This window comes from Sinohyriopsis cumingii, chromosome 9 (assembly GCF_028554795.1).
Source record: "Sinohyriopsis cumingii isolate HCF-2022 chromosome 9, ASM2855479v2, whole genome shotgun sequence".
In the NCBI taxonomy this organism is placed as follows: domain Eukaryota; kingdom Metazoa; phylum Mollusca; class Bivalvia; order Unionida; family Unionidae; genus Sinohyriopsis; species Sinohyriopsis cumingii.
The window spans coordinates 49,089,975-49,110,916 of record NC_142969.1 but is presented as its reverse complement, the minus strand read 5'-3'; the positions used below and the strand labels follow the sequence as shown (position 1 = coordinate 49,110,916).

General features: G+C 36.0%; 2 protein-coding genes across 6 annotated transcripts in view; both read right to left on the bottom strand.

Annotated features, from left to right (window-relative positions):
• LOC149791777 (uncharacterized) overlaps positions 1–20,942 on the bottom strand; it is a 41,450-nt gene that overhangs the window by 5,882 nt on the left and 14,626 nt on the right. The gene's annotated exons all lie outside the window — the stretch shown is intronic.
• LOC149791779 (uncharacterized) lies at positions 1,384–7,345 on the bottom strand. The gene is made up of 5 exons (XM_089969260.1): positions 7,026–7,345; positions 5,169–5,255; positions 4,332–4,508; positions 3,403–3,516; positions 1,384–2,440 (listed from the first exon to the last, which is right to left on the bottom strand). The coding sequence occupies exons 1-5, from the start codon at positions 7,225–7,227 to the stop codon at positions 2,316–2,318; spliced, it is 705 nt and encodes a 234-aa protein (XP_089825386.1). The 5' UTR covers positions 7,228–7,345; the 3' UTR covers positions 1,384–2,315.

The window sequence follows — 20,942 nt, the reverse complement described above, 5'->3', positions numbered from 1 at the left end:
GTCCGTTGATTTATAAAATTATTTTTTACCGAACAATACTGCTCATTTTTATAACTATTTCACAATGCAGCAATGAAAATGTATCATCATCGTTTAGTCTAACTTTGGAATCAGAAATATTTCGCTGAAATCGTTTCGTGATATTTTAATCTAAATCATAACGTTGCTTACCTAACTAAAGTTTTGGAGTAACATTTGGATCAACTTTTAATAGTTACAAGAGACTGTTTTATTGATGTTCTAAATTTGTAATTAGGAATATGTTGCTAAAGTCTTCTCGTGATGTTTTCATACGAATCAATACGTTGCTTACCTAAACTATAACATTTTGAACAATTATGAATATTTTTGAATAATTACGAGAGACTGTGTTACGGGTGTTTTTTGTGTTTGATGACTTCATATAAAAATATGATTGGGTGGTTAAATTTAACATTGTGTTACAGTGCGAATTGCAGAAGAAAGAAACCCCAGTTTATTGCTTCGAATGTTAATTCGCTACAATATATTTCTAAAAATTTGTAATTTTCCGTCATTTTACTAAAACAGGTCCTTAATCGTCAATTTACGTAATTTGTTTCCTCATAAGCCGCATCTGATGCTAATTTGCAATGATTATTATTAAAAATATCTGTTTTATTTGTTACATTTATGCATCTCCAGTTATGAGGAGGAGAAATACTATTACAAATTATGTTAAAATATCTATATCTATTATCTAACCATTCGAAGTAATTGCTTGTTCAGCGTGATTAGGTCTTTACCATATATGTCCGAGAGTGAGTGGTGCTTATTATAAGCATATGTATTCTTTCATTGTCACTGTAATAAATGAACCGACATGTTATTGACATATATGCGTATTTTTAACTCTTAATCATTTCCATTCGTAACCACAATGACGTCAGTTAGATACCAAATGCACGAGAGAGATATGTGGGGTTGTGGTTTACTATTTTACCTTACTGATTTTGAAGGTTATATTATGACGAGGCATGTAAAACAAATATAGTCACAAGTTCAATCCATTAACAACTGTGCCTCCTCAGTACTTAAGAAAGAGAGGGAGAGAGAGAGAGACGGACAGAGAGGCAGAGACAGAAAGACATACTTTGCATCAGAACTTGTATATACTATTCTTCTCAATGCTTTTAGTCATACGTTTTTTCCGGTACTGCACGATGGCGACAATCGATAGAGAAAAGGGTAAGACCCATAAGGTCGAGTATAATACGATGAATATCAAATCTGAAATGCAGAAATAGAAGTTTACAAACATTTAGTACATGTAACATATAACACAAAATATCAGATCTCACAGACCTTACTTTAATTGCAGATGTAATTGACTCCAATCATGCGGTTATGTTCATATAACTTCGATCATGTACATGTAACATACATTTATATAACAATCATATAATCATTTGCAAACGTGTTAGCTGTTGTTATTCAGTATTTTTGTTGTACACATCCAGTTTAGCTCGTTTCAGAATTTGAACACCTGCAAATCTCAATATCTCAGCCTTTCCGACAACGGAGAACCTCCTTCAAAGTATTACTATGGATTAATATATTATCAATTTGTCCATTTGCCAAAACCCAATTTGTCCATTTGCCGAAGTTTCCTTCGCCAATAATAACTGAAACATTTCTAGCATTTCTCCCCAACAACTTGATATATATGCCGTCTGTAGATGCATCGCATCCATGTGTAAGTTATATGATTCAAATAGCTTCAATATGACGATACATGAATTATATTCGATTTGAGTTTATTTTCCAGTGGCTGAATGACGTGAAATGTTGCTAGCGAAAGACACATGTGTGGCCAACTGAAGTTCAAAAGAGCGTGTCCCGTGACGTATGCCTGCTGAATCTCCACGTAGCACAGAGGTATGACTGTAATCATATTCAATAATCTTAACAATGTAGTACATTTTATGCATATCGCATAATCTCTTTATGTACGCATATCTGCATGTGACGATTCAGGCTATTGTCCTTTGACAACAAAAAAAAGCCACACGTACATTTAGTACATTGTTATAGCATGGCAAATGTATTTTAGAACTCTCATTTATATTTCGACAGTTAAATGATGTATATTTATGAAATAATGCAAAATAGCAGTGTTTTATCTTACACATATGCTTTTCTTCAGAACAGTAAACGTGAGCCAAGTGAGTCGAGAATGTACATGAACTAAATGGATTTGTAATAGTTGTTGTTTTCGTTCACCAGAACTTGAAAATTCTAAGGTGAAATAAATTCACGGACATGATGTAAACGGAATATTTTATGTTGTATGCATTTTAACTGCCCATTGAAGTGTCATTATATGTACCATCACGTTGTGGCTGGTTAGAAGCCTTTAAATCAGCGAGCCGTTGCATCATTTCATCTCTGGTTGTTAATGTTAATGCGGTATGGACGCCACCTGCAAGGGAAGAAAATATAACCGTTTTAGGCTAAATTGAGTTAACCTATTTTCCTTTTCGCTTTTCCTGCAAGAATCCAACTCGTATTTAGTAGTATTTATATCTGTACCTATGAAAAATGAAAAACGACGTTAGGTGTTTACAATATGACATCATCCATCCTAGATATGTGTGTGCTTGTGTTTTGTTTCTCCTTAAAACGTCATGAAAAAACGTGGTTAGAAGCTATTCCAGACTTCGAGTCACCTAGTCTAGGCACCATTTCATCTCTGGTTGCCAATGTTAATGAGGTATTGATATCGGATGCAAAGGTGGAAAATATAACCTGTGTTTGACACAAATGAGTTAATGTATTTTTTTATTTTAAATTTGATGTAAGAATCCAACTCATATTAGGTGGTATGGATGTCTGTGCCATGTTTCCTCATCCAAGGTTCCAAAGTTGTATGTGTATATGTGTCTGTGTGTATGTGTATATGTGTGTGTGTGCGTGTTTATCTTCAGATTGAAGCCGCAAGAATATTAACCAGTCTCTGAAGGGAGTATTAGAAAAAACGCAATAGATGTTATTGGTTACTGCTGCATACATACCTTTGTTGGTAATTTCGGCGTTTTGCTGGCATGCTCACAAGAAGGTAATGAATGTAAATTGTCACTTGTCAAGAAAGTATTACATATGTAGTGGCAAACTCTATCTAGCAATTCATCTTTGAAGAGAATACTATATTATCATCTCCTGAACGTGCGCCTTTGTGATTTATGTTTTCACTTATTCATTTTGGTTTCCAGTAAGTACACATACTACTTTGGAACCTTGGATGAGGAAACATGTGTAATACTCATTCTCGCTAGTTATAGCATTATGCCACCAGTATTCAGTATTTCCACGGTACTCCCTTATAATTCCTAAATCAAACATTATTTTGAAAACATTAAATCTTATTTAAAATATTAAACTCACTCTTATAACATATAACTGTATGACTTTCATCACATGACGTGGTACCGAAATCAAAACTGTCATGGTCCATCTTCACTATACCGATACAAATCTGTGTCACCGTCTGTCCATGACCTGCACATGATACGGCAAAAATGTTTGTATAATATCTGACATGACTTTCTAGATCCTAAGACACTTAATATTATCTATGCGATCTGTTTTTTATATACTGTATACTGGCATGCTCAGTAGTGTATAATATGAATTCGTCCATTGAAATAAATGCGAGGACTGAATTGTGTACTTAGTAAACGCATCGTAACCCTGGACACAATCAGATAACTTCTAAAAACATGTTCATCCTATTATACATGACTTATTATACATGACTTATTATACATGACTCAGCTGACAATGGTAATAGTTGTATGAGGCACGTTATGCAGTGGATACTGGCTACAACTGAATGAATCACATAAATCAGTGGATACTGGATACAGCTCAATGAATCACGTTATTCATTGAACACTTGATATAACTGTATGAAGCATGGTTTTTCACTGGACACTTGATATAACTGTATGAAGCATGGTATTCATTGGACACTTGATATAACTGCATGAATCACGTTATTCATTTGATACTGGAAATAACTGTATGAAGCACGTTATTCATATGACACTGGCTATAATTGTATTGATCATGCACCTTATCGTCTACAAAAATCACCCACGAGTGAATATTTAAAACATAAAAAATTACGCATAAAATTAATATTGATCTAAGACAGATACAGTGTTATGAGAATAATACTACCATATGAAGACTGAATATATATATATAAATATATATATATATATATATATATATATATATATATATATATATATATATATATATATATATACGCGGTTCAAATTTATACATCATTTGGACTAAAAGCCTACTCAAACTCCTGATGATACTGGTATCATTGAAATCCTTGACCCAGTGTGTCCTGTTTACTGGAATAGTCATTGGTATTATAAAGGTTTCCACTCCCTGAATGGCCGCACTGGACTTGAGACATTTATTTTCGGCATCAGCGTACGGTAGCATTTCCCTATTGTTCTCGAACTGTCTAGCTGATGGAAATTGATAAAATGTTGATACATTTCCAACGATAAAAACAGGATCCAGATCATAATTTTATCATTTATGTCATCTCGAGTATTAGCCAATCAGTTACTTCTATTCGTTCATTCCACTTCGTGAATGACTCGGTATTTGCTCTTGCACATCATATTACTTTGAGAGTATATGCAACCATTAAATTACGCTGTCACTGGTTTCGAAAATTAATCATTTCATAGTGCAAAAGGATCGTTCCTAAATGTTTCGTATATTTATTTCAAATCAAATGTAAATTACTAAAATTTAGGATCGTGGCGACGAACCCCTGAAAAGATTTAACATACCTAATGTTTTCACCGACACAAACCGGATGTGATCCATATTAAAGGTTCCGGATGAAGTATTTTTCTTCTCATGTGTAGTTATATTGTTACATAAAGTTACAAGGTTAACAATTCAAAGAATCAAAAAGATTTTTTTTCTTCTTCAAATCCTTGCTCCATTTGTTAACTTCTGTGTGACAAATTTACTGATGATTCACGAAAACTTACATAATGACGAGTTATTGATGTCTCCTTTTACTGTAGTTCTTAATCCATTAGGTTTAAACGACAATACAATAAAGAAAGCATTGTTTCAAGTATTATTATCGCTGAATTCAAGGTTGTTACCTTTGTTGCAAATGTAAGTAAGGTTTTCGTTTGTGTCCTCTCTCCTCACTGTGACATATCTGCATATTTTTTTCGTCTCATTAGCGTCTGTTTTGTATTAAAAAATACGAAATGAGGCAGCCAGAACTGTGACTGGTGCAACAAAAAAAGTATGGTAGTATATTTACAATGACATATAAACAATTTTCGGTTAGTACAGTTTAGAACAAGTCTGTATTAATCTCGTTTTTTTTCCTTCGTCCGTTCCATAATGGCATACATTACCTATTGAGACTCATCAAACCGACTCCATTAACAACTTCAGAAGCATACTAAGTACTCGTGACACTTATGACCCCATGCACGTTTATGGGGGGAGGGTGTAAACGAAAATTTCAAATTAATAATTGCTCGACCTAGAACAACGAATCATTCTAGAAAGAAGTACAATTCACTTTAATTCTACAGGGTTTTTCTTGTTCTGTTTCATTTATTTATTGATTTTTGTACCTCCCCTGTCTCTACTCCCAAAATATTCTTAGCATTCTACACAATGTCTAACACAATTTAACTGACAATTTCTCTTTTAAAAATTTTTCTTATCTTTGTCCTCGTCTTTCACCGAAAGCCTTTTTTTTCATCATCCCGCTTTATATACCTTGAGAATGAACTGTGGTAGGATAGCTTTGCCTACTCATATGAAGGATCTTCTACTCAGACTAGGAATTGGTAAGGTCTTGTACATCAGCGAGTAGGTGATGTCAGACTGGGATGTTATGATGTCTAGTTACATCAAGGTGTAGGTGATTACATGGCTATTACACCCTGTAAACACCGCAAAGCCATCCTACCCATATTCACCAGATGATCTCAGCAGTTGATATCATACATTTGGCTTTAAAGGAACATCCAAGTTTACAAACAAAACTTGGTATAAATGATCGTATGAAACATGGTCCACATGATCGTATAAATCACTGACCAAAGAGAGGAAGTTTGAAACATGTTTGTTTAAAAATATATTTATACAATAAAATATTTGTATACATTTAAAGTATTTAATGTAATGAATATACTCACATCCATTATTTCAAATGCATTTAAGTAATGTTGATTTATGAACATACGGTCAAAAACAAAAAGCAATATTTCAAAATCAAAACATTTACATATTGCCCGCACATGTTTCAGCAGTGCAGTTTTATTTCCTTTGCTAGTTTAGATAAAATTAATTTCTGACTTTTTTAATGTGGTTGAAAAATATATCTACATATTAAAATAAATTCAGTAATGTCTTTATTGTAGCATAACATTTCATCGTTTCTTATGTGCTCCTTTGTCTTAAACCATTATTTATGCTTGATTCAGATCTCCTTTTATTCCGCAATTTTAGTTTTCATGAAATTTAATTATTTTGTTCAGAGGTTATTCTACTGTCAGCGGTTTTGAGAAATGCCATCGGCGTATGTTATAGCAAATATGTGGATTGTGTTTCGCTTAATTTGTATGCCTTACAACCATTAATTTTGAACAAATGTAAATGTGAAGGTACATACAGATTACAAACATGTTGATTTAACATACAACCTTATCGAGTACAAAGAGAGCACTGTATGTATTCTGCCACATTATTTTCAGTTAGCTTCAGTAACTACAATTTGGAGATTTTCAGCTTGTTCCATGAATAGATGTTGAATGATCTTGGATCTATACCTTGGGAATACAGTGTGACGGACAGACGAGGAAACAAACGGTACAAGTGTATACAAATCCCACCAACTTTTCCTAGGTAGGGTATGCACAAAAAAAAAAAAAAAAAAGAAATCAAACAAACAAAAAAAAAACAAAACAAACAAACAACAACAATGTTTAGCTTACCTTTTCCATAGCAGAAAGTGTATTCCTTTCCATCAATCCAGGCGAATTCTCCAACATGCATCTTTCCAAGAGCGCGTGCAGCTCGCATGCCGGGAAGAATGGCGTATGACATGTTGTTACAAGTTTCTCGTGCTGTTATCCATGATAGTTGGTTAGATAATCGGGTGAACACTGTTTCGTTTCCTTCGTAAAAGAGGTACATTAAGATCCAATCAGAAGTTAAAAAACGTATGTCATAATATAGAATAAAATCCGTTAGATTTGATTAGGCATTCGAAAGTTCATATTACGCTGTGCACTCATGCGAGAGTTCGTATGTACCGTCTGATGTACGTGAAGTGAACACAAAAGAAAGATAATCCGTATTAATGCAACAAGCTTTTCTAATATGGCTTATTGAATGCACTAAAAAAGGTAAATAGTTTGCTGAGATTTGACAAAGGAGATAGGTACTTCAGGGTGACAAATTCCAATTATAAATTAATTGGTGGGTGATAAGATTGGGTGCACATACCCGTCATTCCCTGCAGCTCTGAGTATTTTAAAAAATGCATAATATATGCACCTATATCAATGGTCTGTTAATTTGTATAACTAATTATGTGTGGATTTGGATTTTTATCGTAGCTTTAACATGTTTTAAGTCATGTCGCTACGACGTCTGCAGTGTGACAGTTTATAGTGATCTCTAGCACTGGGGTATCATGCCGCAGACATGTAGCATGATGTCCCACCCAGTCACATAATCTTCACACCAGCCTGACCAATCCTAACACTAACCTCTTAATGCTGAGCGCCAAGCGAAGCAGCTGTGAAAATCATTTTTATGTCTTTAGTATGTCTCAGCCGGGGTTCGAACTCGATTCCTCCGGTACCCGAGGCGGACGCTGTAACCACATATGCCGCCAAAGTGGTCTATAACTAATGGTATACTAATATATGCAATGTATTAAGGTTATTTTAGTACTGCACAGCTTACACTTAATTGAAATATTTAAAACAGAGTTTGCAACTCTTATTTAAAGACATTATGAAATACAAATAATATTATGGTATATGAATTTTTACTGCGATTATTTATATTCTTCCTTTCTAAAACACTATCCATCCCCACTCCACTCACATCACGCTGGTATTATATTGTTAAAAATTGGACTATGTAAGAAATGCCAATGAAACACAAGCTTCTTTTAATGGTGATATTTTATGAATAAATCGAAGATTTAACTTTTATTTTATAATACATAAGTACGGAAATAACATATATACATACATACATATATACATACATACATACATACATACATACATAGAGATCTAGCCAGTTGAAACTGAAGGAAAACTGTGAATACTGCAATCAACATTGCAGCTTCAACAACTTATCAAACTCCCTGACATATAAAGTGGATATGGTACATAAGAAACCTGACAATACTTTTTAGCATATGTTTAAAACAAAAAACATGATAAGATGACATGACAGATATGACAATGCAAGAAACAAATGTCATGATATCCTTTCAACCCGAAACCTTTCTACATTTGCCGATTAGTTAATTGTGCTGTGGTCGGTAGATTGTATTAATGTTCTCTATCATTGTGAATGTTTGATACATATTCAGCATAACTCATTAGGGATCAAATACGGACAACTGCAGTTTGACAGGAAATTATATTGTAAATGATGAAATCTTGAAATTATGTACTTCTAAAAGTGGAATGTAATAGTAAAAATGCTCGCTGCTCTGTCGATAACTTAATTTGTTTTTCTTTATCACTTCTAAACCTCTTGTACTTGGCAACAAACTCAGTAAAAAATCTGTAAGCTTTGTATCACCTTTAGAGCAAGGATTCGTTTAGACAACAACCTTTATGAGTGAGATTACAATTGGTTATTTGTAAGCTGTGATTTCCTCATAGGGTTCCTCTGCAAACGTACATAAAAGATCTCTAACATTTATCACGAAGTCACTTAGGAAATGGGGATTGTAATACACCACTACAGAACAAATCTGATTTAAATTTATGACCCATTAAACATTAGGCCTGTCGGGGTGACCGGAAGTTGCGCATAGGTACAACAAGGGGCCTTCATTGGCTTTAGCACAAATTTCTCATTCCAATAAAAAAGGAATTCACACAGACGACCCCCAATATATATATTCTTAAATTTTCGAAATAGACAATTTTTGCTGTTACTTTCATTCTTTGGAATTATCTTTCGCCAAGAGTGATTTAGTCAGCAGAGTCTTAGACTAAGCTGCAATTTACTTTTCTGCTATTCTAATATTTTGAATTCATGAAATATAATTCATATAGCGGCGTAATGTTCATCAGTGTTGTCGTTTACTTGTTCACCATGCAAACAAGAAACCGAATCATATTTATTATGCATGCAAGAAGGAAATCTAAGTTATTAAGTATCGCCGAGATATATTTCTTCAAAGCCTACATATGTTTATCAATTTCGTTATTGTTGCTGTAAGGATGACCCTCTCCCATTTCAGTCATCGCATTATTGCATTATTTCTTTTGTTTTTATGCTCGTCCAATTGAAGAAAAAACGTATTATATATTTAATACCTGTTTATGCAATTATTATTATTATTAGTAGTAGTAGTAGTAGTAGAAGTGTAGTAGTAGTAGTTGCTGGTGCTGTTGTTGTTGTTGTTGTAATAGAAAATATGCATAGGCTTTTGATGCTAAATATTAAAACAGACTTACTGTGGCAAAGACACCAAAGTCATTATTAATCGTTATACCTATACTATGAAAAAAATGTAACATCTTTCTCTTCCTCCATATCTTGAGGTTAGACACTGTAATCCTCACGGCCATTTTTTGAGGTTAGAAACTGTAATCCTCATAGCCATTTCTTGAAGTTAGACATTATAATCCTCACAGCCCTTCGTCTGTTTAGTGCTACAGCTCATGTTGGACCACATTCATTTCACCTCAAAAATCGAACTAACTGCTCCAAACGTCTTTCTGTTTGTCTTGCTGATAAGGATACCATAAAGATACAATGCCAAACGCACACAGACCTCTCCGGTGGCCTAAGTGGTTAAAACGTCCGCCTCGAACGCAAGAGGTCGCGGGTTCGAATCCCGGCTGAGTCATACCAAAGACTTTTTTTAAAAAATGGCATTAGTAGCTGCCTCGATTGGTGCGCAGCATTAAGAGGATAGTGTTAAGACCGGTCGGCCAGGTGTCAGTATATATTAGCAACTTAGCAAATGCAGAGTAAAAAAGCCTTTATTTGTCATAAATACGTCCCGATGCCCAATGAACCAGAATTACGGCATCGTAGGTCTTGTAAGAAATGGATGTTGTTAGCTTTCAAATAAATACCTTCTACAGCACAAACGGGGAAAAAAGCCACAACGACGAACACTTATTCCTTTCTACTCATTTAAACATTTGCTCCACATGTAGTTTTATCAAGAAATATATATCTGAGAGAAACACTTCTTCATGAATTAAAGGCAACTTTCTACTCTATAATCTATTCATTTGGAACAGTAGATAGTTGTTGTTCAAGCATTTAAAAGCTTCATATAATGATTTATTTACTCTCCATTCAGAACGTCGGTCATTCCATAAACTAGTATAAAAGAATATGTAATATAATACATATCGTTTGGCAAGTGTCTACCTGTGACATAGTATCGTAGAGAAATTCATACTTGCATATCAAAAGGGCGAATTCCGACAATGTTTCTTGGATGCTTCGGCGTGAAAGGTGAAACAATATGTGTGCGTGTTTGCATATGTATATATATGTTTGTATGTATACGTGTGTATATAAAATTTTCTTTATGGTATGTGAACTGGAACTAAACGCATATTCTGTAAATCAGCTGCCTTTGGAAAGCGTCACCAAGAGATCAAGGGGTTCCGCTGAAGGAGAACATAAATACGGGGTTACAGTGAGGAGAGTTTTAACAAAACTACAACCCTTCGAAAGAAGATTCCTTAAGAAATATAAAACCAAGAAAACCAAAAAAGTGTTACTGCCCCCACCTAAACCCAAATTTACAACAAATCACTCCAACGCACTGGCAATATATCGAATCCTCCGAACGTCAGAAGAGATATATCAATAAGTTCCTATGGTTGCGTACGGTGGACTTAAAGCTCTGAAGGACCATCTAGTGCGTGCCATAGTAGCATCCAACAAGAGCACAGACTCAGGCATATACCGCTGTAAAATCAAGTCTTTCTAATGTGCACAAAAACCCAGAAACTAAATCGTTCAGAAATTCGACGACAAGGGTTAGCTTCATGAACAATCAGAAGTTAGCGTGTCAAACTAGAAAGGTAATCAGTCTTCTAACATGTAAAACCTTTGCAACTCTTCATGCTGCCTTGAAGGTCGGCTTTGGTTAGCCAAAGGCTAAGGGAGTAAACCCTAAAAGAAAATCCGGAGTGGAGACCCTAAGGCAGCTGGACGATGTACTACATCCTCTTCTGGCAACTTCTTGGTCTGGAGAGGGATCGGCTCCACCAGACGACTTTTGCCCAAGACACACTGATAATGCTGGACAAATCTGAGTTTACAATACCGGATCGGTCGTCGCCCGGGTCAACAAGGACCGCGCCCGTTGTTCACCAGGACGGAGGTGACAAGTGTGCTACTGGTACTATACATACAATCAGAGCGAGAGACAACATTGCCATCGCCACCTGGAACATTAGAACTCTGGCGCAAATAGGAAGACTCCAAGAGTTGACACATGAGCTGGAACACTACACATGGCACATTCTGGGACTCTGTGAAGTTAGATGGAAATCCCTAGGAGAACACCAAACCGAAGATAGGCATATATTATACTATAGTGGAGAGTGTGACAAATCCATAAATGGAGTAGGCTTCCTTGTAAACAAAGACATCAAGGGATCTGTGCTTGAATGCTGCCCCATATCTAGCAGAATCATTTCCATTCGATTGAAAGCATCTCCCTTTAACATCACAATTATCCAAGTCTATGCTCCAACTACCGATCATGATGATGAAGAAATAGAGGAGTTTTACAACAAACTACAGGGTATTTCAAACATGGTCAGTAAGAAAGATATCCTCATTGTCCAAGGAGAATTAAATGCCAAAGTTGGCTAAGATGCTCTAAAAGACTGGGGAGTATATTGTAGACCTTCTTGCAATGAGCTTATCAATGAAAGAGGGAGACGGCTGCTCGAGTTCGCAAGTTACAACAACTTGGTACTAGCCAGCACCCTGGGACAACATAAAGCTTCACGATGCTGGACATGGCACTCACCAAATGGAACCCATCACAACCAGATCCACTACATACTGGTTCAAAACCGTTACCGATCTGGCATCAATAGAGCAAAAACAAGGACATTCCCAGGTGCTGATGTTGGGAGTGATCACGACCTCGTGATTATGAACTTCCGAGTGAAGCTGAAGAAAATTAACAAGCCAAAGAACATCAGGCTCAAATTCAACCTTGAACAACTGAAGGACCCTAACATCTGCAAGTCATTTAAAACCACAATTGGAGGAAAATTTGCTCCACTCCTTGTGATGGATGGTGATGTCAATGAGATGACAGACACCTTCAACACAGTCATGACAGCAACTGCCAAGGACATCTTTGGCCTTCATCGACCGACAAAAAAACCCTGGGTTACAGAAGAAATTCTGAAGTTGTGTGATGCCCGAAGTGAACTAAAAACCACCAGACACACAACAGGGGCATTGAAGTACCAAGAAATAAACAAGAATATCAGAAAAAAAACTTGAGCAAAGCAAAAGAAAATTGGATTGGACAAAAGTGCACAGAAATGGAGAACAGTCTGATAAAGAATAACAGCAAAAAGGCATTCCAAATTGTGAAAGACCTCACCAGACAGAAAAAACCAAGAGTCAGTACCATTCAAGACAAAAATGGAAAATGCCTCACAGAAGCGAGTGACATTGCAGAAAGATGGAGTGAGTATTGCAAAGAACTCTACAACCATCAGTCCACAGGAGACCCAGAGGTGCTTGAAGTTCCAAACTCCACAAATGATGATGACTTCCCCATTCTCAAAGAAGAGGTGGAGTCAGCAATAAGAGCAGTGAAGAATGGGAAGGCAGCTGGAGTAGACAACATACCAGCTAAACTTATCAAGAATGGGGGAGAATCAGTGAAAGAGCTACTAACAAAAATCTGCAACAAGATCTGGCAGACAGGTGAATGGCCAACACAATGGACCCATTCACTGATTATAACACTTCCCAAAAAAGGCAATCTCCAGCTATGCCAAAATTACAGAACTATCAGTTTGATCAGCCATGCTAGTAAGGTAATGCTGAAGATCATCTTGAACAGACTGAAACCACAAGCAGAAAAAATAATCGCTGAAGAACAGGCCGGGTTCCGGAGTGGAAGAAGCACAACAGAACAAATATTCAATCTCAGGGTTCTGTGCGAAAAGTACTCGCAACACCAACAAGACATCTATCATGTGTTCGTCGATTTCAAAAAGGCCTTTGACAGAGTGTGGCATGAGGCATTGTGGGCCACAATAAAGAAGTATAACATGGGTCAAAAGTGAATCAATACCATGAAGCAGCTGTACGCCAAGGCTACCAGTGCATTTATTTCCCAAGGTGCTGTGGGGGACTGGTTCCAGACAACAGTGGGAGTGCGTCAAGGCTTTCTCCTGTCACCCACGCTTTTCAACATCTACTTAGAGCGCATCATGGGCGAAGCCCTGGAAAACCACTGTGGGACAGTCAGCACTGGAGGGCGTAACATCACCAACCTCCGCTTTGCAGACGACATTGATGGACTGGCAGGCAGTGAAGACGAGCTAGCCACCTTAGTGAGGAACCTGGATGAAACATCTTCCAGATTTGACATGGAGATAAGCGCTGAGAAGACAAAACGGATGACAAATAGTGGCAAACAAATCTCAGCCAAGATTGAAGTCAGAGGACATGAATTGGAAACAGTGAGCCAGTTCAAATATCTTGGTTCCATAATCACTGAAGAGGGATCAAGAGCAGAAATTTTGTCAAGAGCAGCACAAACAATGGCAGCTATGTCAAAGCTAAGACCCATCTGGAGAGACAAGGATATCTGTCTGAAAACTAAAATCAGACTATTACGAGCTGTAGTCATCTCAGTCGTTTTGTACTCATGTGAGGCATGGACCCTGAAAGCAGAATTACAACGAAGAATCCAGTCACTTGAAATGAGATGTTACAGAACCGTCCTTGGCATCTCTTGCTTGGACCACATCACAAATGAAGAAGTGCGTAACACCATCAGGCGCGAAGTGGGCCAATATGAGGACCTCCTCACCACCGTCAAAAAGAGAAAGCTGAAATGGTATGGCCATGTCACTACAGCCAACAGTCTCTCCACAACAGTCCTGCAGGGCAGCGTCCAGGGTGTCAGAAGGAGAGGTAGACAGAGAAAAAAGTGGACTGACAACATCACAGAATGGACCAGGAAAAGTTTTGAGGAGACACAGGTATTGGCACATGATCGAGACAAGTGGATGGAACTGGTCAGATGTTCAGCAGCACAGTGCCTCAACGACCACACTAGGTCATGAGACTGATGATGATGATGATGTTTGGGAAACTGTTGATTTAAAAAAAGAAAATGAATAACCACTAGAACGTCAATCGCAACAAAATTTATGCGAACCTTGTCCACCGCGACAACTCGACTATGGATTCATGCGAGTCCATCAAGAAACTACTAACTGAATCTAACTCAGGTGGACGGATATAGAACGCATACGAAAGAGGCAATATTGGACGCTACAAGTGAAACTCACAGGTAGCTCGGCTTAAATATAAAGTCTAACTGGCATCAGTTTTATCAAATGGTACACAATTTTTTCATAACTATTTACTCAAATAACTGTTTAGATTTATTATTATTATTATTAGTAGTAGTAGTAGTAGCAGTAGTAGTAGTAGTAGTAGTAGTAGTAGTAGTATATCTCGCAGCACCATTCTCTTAAATCATTTACTTTAGTACCTCCTTGCATAATTTTACCAGAATATATTTTCTGTTGTAAATTTTATACATGGCGATGATTATTCGGCACGCATAGTTTCTGTCCTTTATCCCCAAGCTGGAATTAGCTCCTAACACCTAGATTAACTATGAGATAAGCACAATAATCCTTTCTTTGATTTCTGTTATGCAACTTTGTTGGGCTGACTGGAGCCTAAAAGAGACATTTAGATTACCCGTCTAAAGACCGCTTTTCTTCTTTCCATCTCTTTATATCATGTTGGAAGATTTCCTCCTTGACATTCAAACATGTGAGAGAAAAATATCGCTTTACTTTTGTGTTTTATGTTTGTTTTGTGGAGGTAAACTGTTTCTTCCCCTTACGAATAGCTTCATTAGCTTAAAATGTTGGCACGCGCGCGCACACACACACACACACACACACACATATATATATATATATATATATATATATATATATATATATATATATATATATATATATATATATATATATATATATATATATATGCACGCAATTAATACTGTCATACAGCTCTGCCTCTCCTTAGCTTATTTTCTTTCAACTGACAGTGACACAACCTAATTTTTTATATTGAATTTCACACATTTAACTTGTCTTTTCTAAAACGTTTAAATATTATGATAATAGTTACGACATTGCTTATTTGTGTAAACTAACCTCAAGTCAATAAACATACTAGAAACAACTGAACTAATTGTTCTTCGTGTTACCAATGGTACTTTATGCTCTGTCTTGGAATATCTTAAGGCTGATTGTCTTCAAATTTCACCAGTGTGTATCTACGCTTATACCTCTCTGTCTGTTCCCACCCCATTAACTCAAACCATCAAGCTCCATTAAAATTCTGCAAGAAAAACCTACTCACTTAATAGAGTATTTTCTTTTATTGAAATAGTTAAAATGATACCTTTGAAACGCTCAATATACAAGTGCAGCGTGGGGCTTTGCAATCAAGGGCCAAGGGTTCCTACTCCTCAGACTCCTGATCCACCTCTTACACCCCAACCCCCCACCCCAACCCCCGAAAACATTGTGGATCTGACTCTCGTCTGAACTTCTATTTTCTGTAACATAAAGTGCCTATTATACCCAAGATATTGGACTATTCGATCACATACATTCAGCTTCCTTACTCATTGTCTGATTCACATATCGATTTATGAGTTTTTCTATATAATTCATCATTTTCTTCTCAGCATGGCACAAATTACAACAACAGGGTTTTTAAGTCACATTTTGCTATTGGAACATTTTCAATTTTAGTTTAGTTTCGTCTCTATATTTGTTTAATTTCTTTACTGCTCTCTTTATTACTCAACAAAATACAAAGATACGAAAACCGGACATTACTGACGTCATTGTCATCATGTACGTCACGTCTTGACGGATGATGTATGACATTGCTGAAGAGTTTGAAGACAAATCACATTGTATCTGCGCATCCTAACATACTGGTTTCATGGCAGTTTTTTTAATTTTTGAGATAGCCTTGATTTTTTTTCAGTGTTAGTATAACTACCTATTTGTCAATATTTTTAAAAATCCTAATTGCATTAAATGAAGGATCTGCTTGAATAAAGTAAATATTATAAGTTGCTAGGAGAGAGAGAGAGATATGTACTGACGGACATGTAGACGGAAAAATGTACAAATTTGAGACTGGAAGATGATCAACGTAAATGCATAACATTTGGAGCGTATACTGGTTGTTATATTACTGAAAACATTTCTTTCAACACACAATCTCTGTGAGTAACGTAACAATATCTTGTACGGTTCACATGAAAGGACATTACTACTATTACCGCTACTACGACTACTAATGCAAGTGAATTATGGAGTCAAATTAAAATAAAACTTCTATGTTGTATTATAGGCTAAAATAAATTATCAATGACATGATTCAATGGAAGCGTTATGGAATAGAAACAAATATTACTCATTTCCGAGGGTTTCTGGTCTGTCTTGAAAACAATACAGATATTGAATTGTCCAATATTCCCGACAATACATGTTCAAATGAATAAATCAAAACAAAAGATTCGTGATGTACTGAAATCCGTGAGTTGGTGATTCGCGTATTTAAAAATGAACAAACTTAAAAAGAAAACAAATCAAAGAAATAGTTTGAAAATGTACATAATTGTTTGCGCCGCAAATGACGGTCGATTTCCTTGTTTTTCTGCGGTGTTTCTCTTAAAACATGCAAAGTTTCTTATTCAGTTTAATCAGTTTTATTTGTACCTCACTATACCGTGCTTTTCAGAAAACTTCCAAGAAAATGTGTTGCATTTATTGTGTGTCCGTCTCATAGTCAAATATCTGCAGAAGGTAATCTGGATTGGTCTTGTAGACATTATACAACAATCCATTTTATTTTGCGCTGAAACAAACGTGGTAAATAACGCTTTAAATTGGGAAAAGAGAAGTAAAAAAAAGGAAGTAAAGATTAGCCTTGGCGAATCGTGTTCTGTGCTTGTCGTGGTTAAACTGTTAGCTGCCGAAAGACAGCTAAAACAGTTGATTCAAATTAGGTCAAAAAATTATGCCATATATGGTTATGCAAGCTGTGTGATTTGGCAACAAACGGTTTATGCCACGTTAAACGGAGAAGAAAAAGAGGAAATCTCTTTCACTTGCCGTCTTTCTATAGTGTTGTCTTTGATTCCAGCGTAATTACACATTTCAGTGTATTTCTACTCTCGTCTTCAAAACCCTCTTATGAATGAATACCCTCTCATCATCCTAGAAATTACGCAAATCGATTTTAGAGAATAAAAATATAATCATCCTTGCAATCGTCTAGTTCACAAGTGGTGTAATATTGACAAAGTTAAAAGAAAACGTGTTTGTTTATGTATCTTTCCTTTTGAAACCATACAACGATTAATGCTGCCAGTTGCTCTTTGCAAATCCTACATGCGATAGTTTCATTTTATATGCCTGTATTGACAAGAACAAAACCTTCCATTTCTATATTTAAAACCGCCTCCATGATACAGCATGTTTCTCAAGCAATATTCAAGTAGATTCTGCTCTCAGCGCAAGTTTGATAATATTTATTGAATTAGGTCGAGATTGCAAACTTATAATTTTGATCGTAATGTTTAAAAGCATTTTCAAAAGACGAAAATACGCATTTAGGTCACAACTACAGTTGCTGCCATTCTAAAAGTTGTTGAAGCGTGACTCAAATTTAAGCACTCTAAGAGGTTATTGAACAGTTTGTTCCTAATTTTAACACGAAAAATGCTTGTAAACTAGGACACAAGAGGGTGAAAGAGAGAGGGGGATGAGGAACTGAGTCATTGATTAGCCTCTTTTTCTATTAAGGACTCCAATATGTACGAAACTGTGAAATTAGGCCCATACTGTCACATTCTTTATTGAAGTTTAATACAGTTCTGTATTAGTCATATACACGATGTAACAGCAAAATGTCTATGTATGTATGTATGTATGTATGTATGTATGTATGTATGTATGTATGTATGTATGTATGTATGTATGTATGTATGCATCAATGTATGTATGTATGTATGTATGTATGTATGTATGTATGTATGTATGTATCTGTGTATGTATGTATGTACTTTCTCAGTGCACTTAGTAATATTCAAATTGAAGTTCTATGTACCCGACCTTTAATACAGCTCACCGTATTGAGACAACAATAAATGATAATATTTGTTAAATTTACACGTAATCAGCCCAGTCAATCAAATAACATGTAATTGTTGTACGTGTTTAATTCATCTTGTTTGAACGCTAGCGCAAGCGATGGGCATAGATGTGAAATTTTTAATGTGCTGAGATTTTCATAGAAAAATATTTCTCATGTTTTCACAGGCAGACATATCCAAATGCAATGACATATGAAACACATAAACCCAGATTCGTACTCAAGTGATTCTAATGAAATTTGTGATGATATCAACATCTGTTATGATTCAGATTAGAAGTTGATATTGAATAAGGTTTAGATGTGATTCATATTTCACAAATTCATTTTCAGCAGTTTGTTTTTTACCTTTACAGAATCAACATTTTTCGGGAGTTGAAGTTCATATCAGTTATAATTTCTCTCTGATTCGAGTACAGTCCCTATCTATGGATAAAAACTGGTCAATATCGAATAGCTTCGGCCATATCTGCAGTCGAATTTGGCTGGAGACACCTTATTTCTTAATGCAAATACTTTCTCTTAATATGGAGGTTTGGCTGTGGCCATATAGCTCATTACTTTACAAAAGCTTCCAGAGTACACAGATCGCTCGGGCATGCAGTGTCCGATACTATAGAAACGTGCAAATAATACGTGTCACCAAGAAACTTCAAAGCTATGTTCTTCACCTTTTCGCAGACAAATTATCGATTGGTATACGAAAGTAGGATTGGAAAGTTTCGTGCGGTATGTGAAATCAGCCCATACGATTTCTTTTTGAGACAAAGTCCAAAGAATTAATTGGAGGACATGATAACGGAATATTGAGATAAAACGCAACACATACCCTTTGCTTTCCATTATTGTACAATTGTATGTCGTTATGGGTCATCACTCTGAACTTCCACAACTAAAGTCGATCTGCATGGTCCACCATGGAACAACACATCTATGACTACGCTCTTGGTAGTCCTGCATGGAGCATAGTAATCACTATATCGCACAGATCATTCACCTGTATTACTTGTTTAGTGGTTCAATTGTCTGTGTGTGTGTGTGCAAAACCTCTTTGTATAGTTTCCACAATCAAAACAAGTACATGTTTTTCATCCCCGTTCCTGAAAGCAACAATTGTAAACAATATTATTGACACCAAAATCGGTTAAAGGATTATGAACATCTGGCATAAACAAAATACATCCTTTACTGCTGCAAGGGTATTAAACACAGTCATGCAATATCCATTTGTGAATTGCTATTTATTCAGTATGTCAAGCTGTTGCACTGATATGTGGTTAAGGTTAAGATTTCTACATACAAATACATTTACACGAGATGATAACGATGATCTGAATAGCGTCATAATCCATAATACGTTAAGTAATCCATTTTTGTCCACAATAAGTGTGGCAAGTGGGATGACTTTTAGTGAATGTTTTATTTTAAGTGTATCTTACACAGCACCATCACCCGCTATGTGAGAGCCTCTGCAGGTTAAAAGTCTAACCAAATAGTTCCATAGAGAAGAGTCATTTACTATATCTGCTGTGATGACTTGCTTTTTTAATTCTGTTTTATGCCTTCATTGCAATTTGAACTAAGGAAACGTCATTGTAAAAATGTTTTAACACAAATTTTCCACACCATTAAATTGAAAATGCTCAGTGGAACACTTCTGTTGATAAACGTTCAGTTCCCGGGGTAAGTAATTCCAAAACGACGTCCGCAAACATATTCTGTCGTTTGAAAACGGCGAATATTGCAGATGTTCTCCAATGTGAATGCACTTGTGTGCAATCTTGACCTAAAAAACACGCGTCATTACATACAACGTTGCACCCATACCTACTCTGTGTGTGTGTGTGTGTGTGTGTGTGTGTGTGTGTGTGTGTGTGTACAGTGTGTGTGTGTATACGTGGTGTTACAGAATGTTTGCCTTTTAGGACGAAGTTCGGCTGCAATGCAAAAGGCATAAATGGCCTTTGTATACAGGTGACCTCTGAAGGAAGTCATTGCTCTCAAATTTTCATTATGACAAAATTAGGGATTATGAATCGAACAGCATTATCATTAGCATTATCATTGGTAATATTATCATCATGATTATTTCACATGTATTAGTAGTAGTAGTAGTAGCAGTATTAGTAGTACTTGACAACTAAGTTACATGATTTAGTCCAGCTATTTAGCAAAAATAAAAAATAAATATGTAATAAAATATG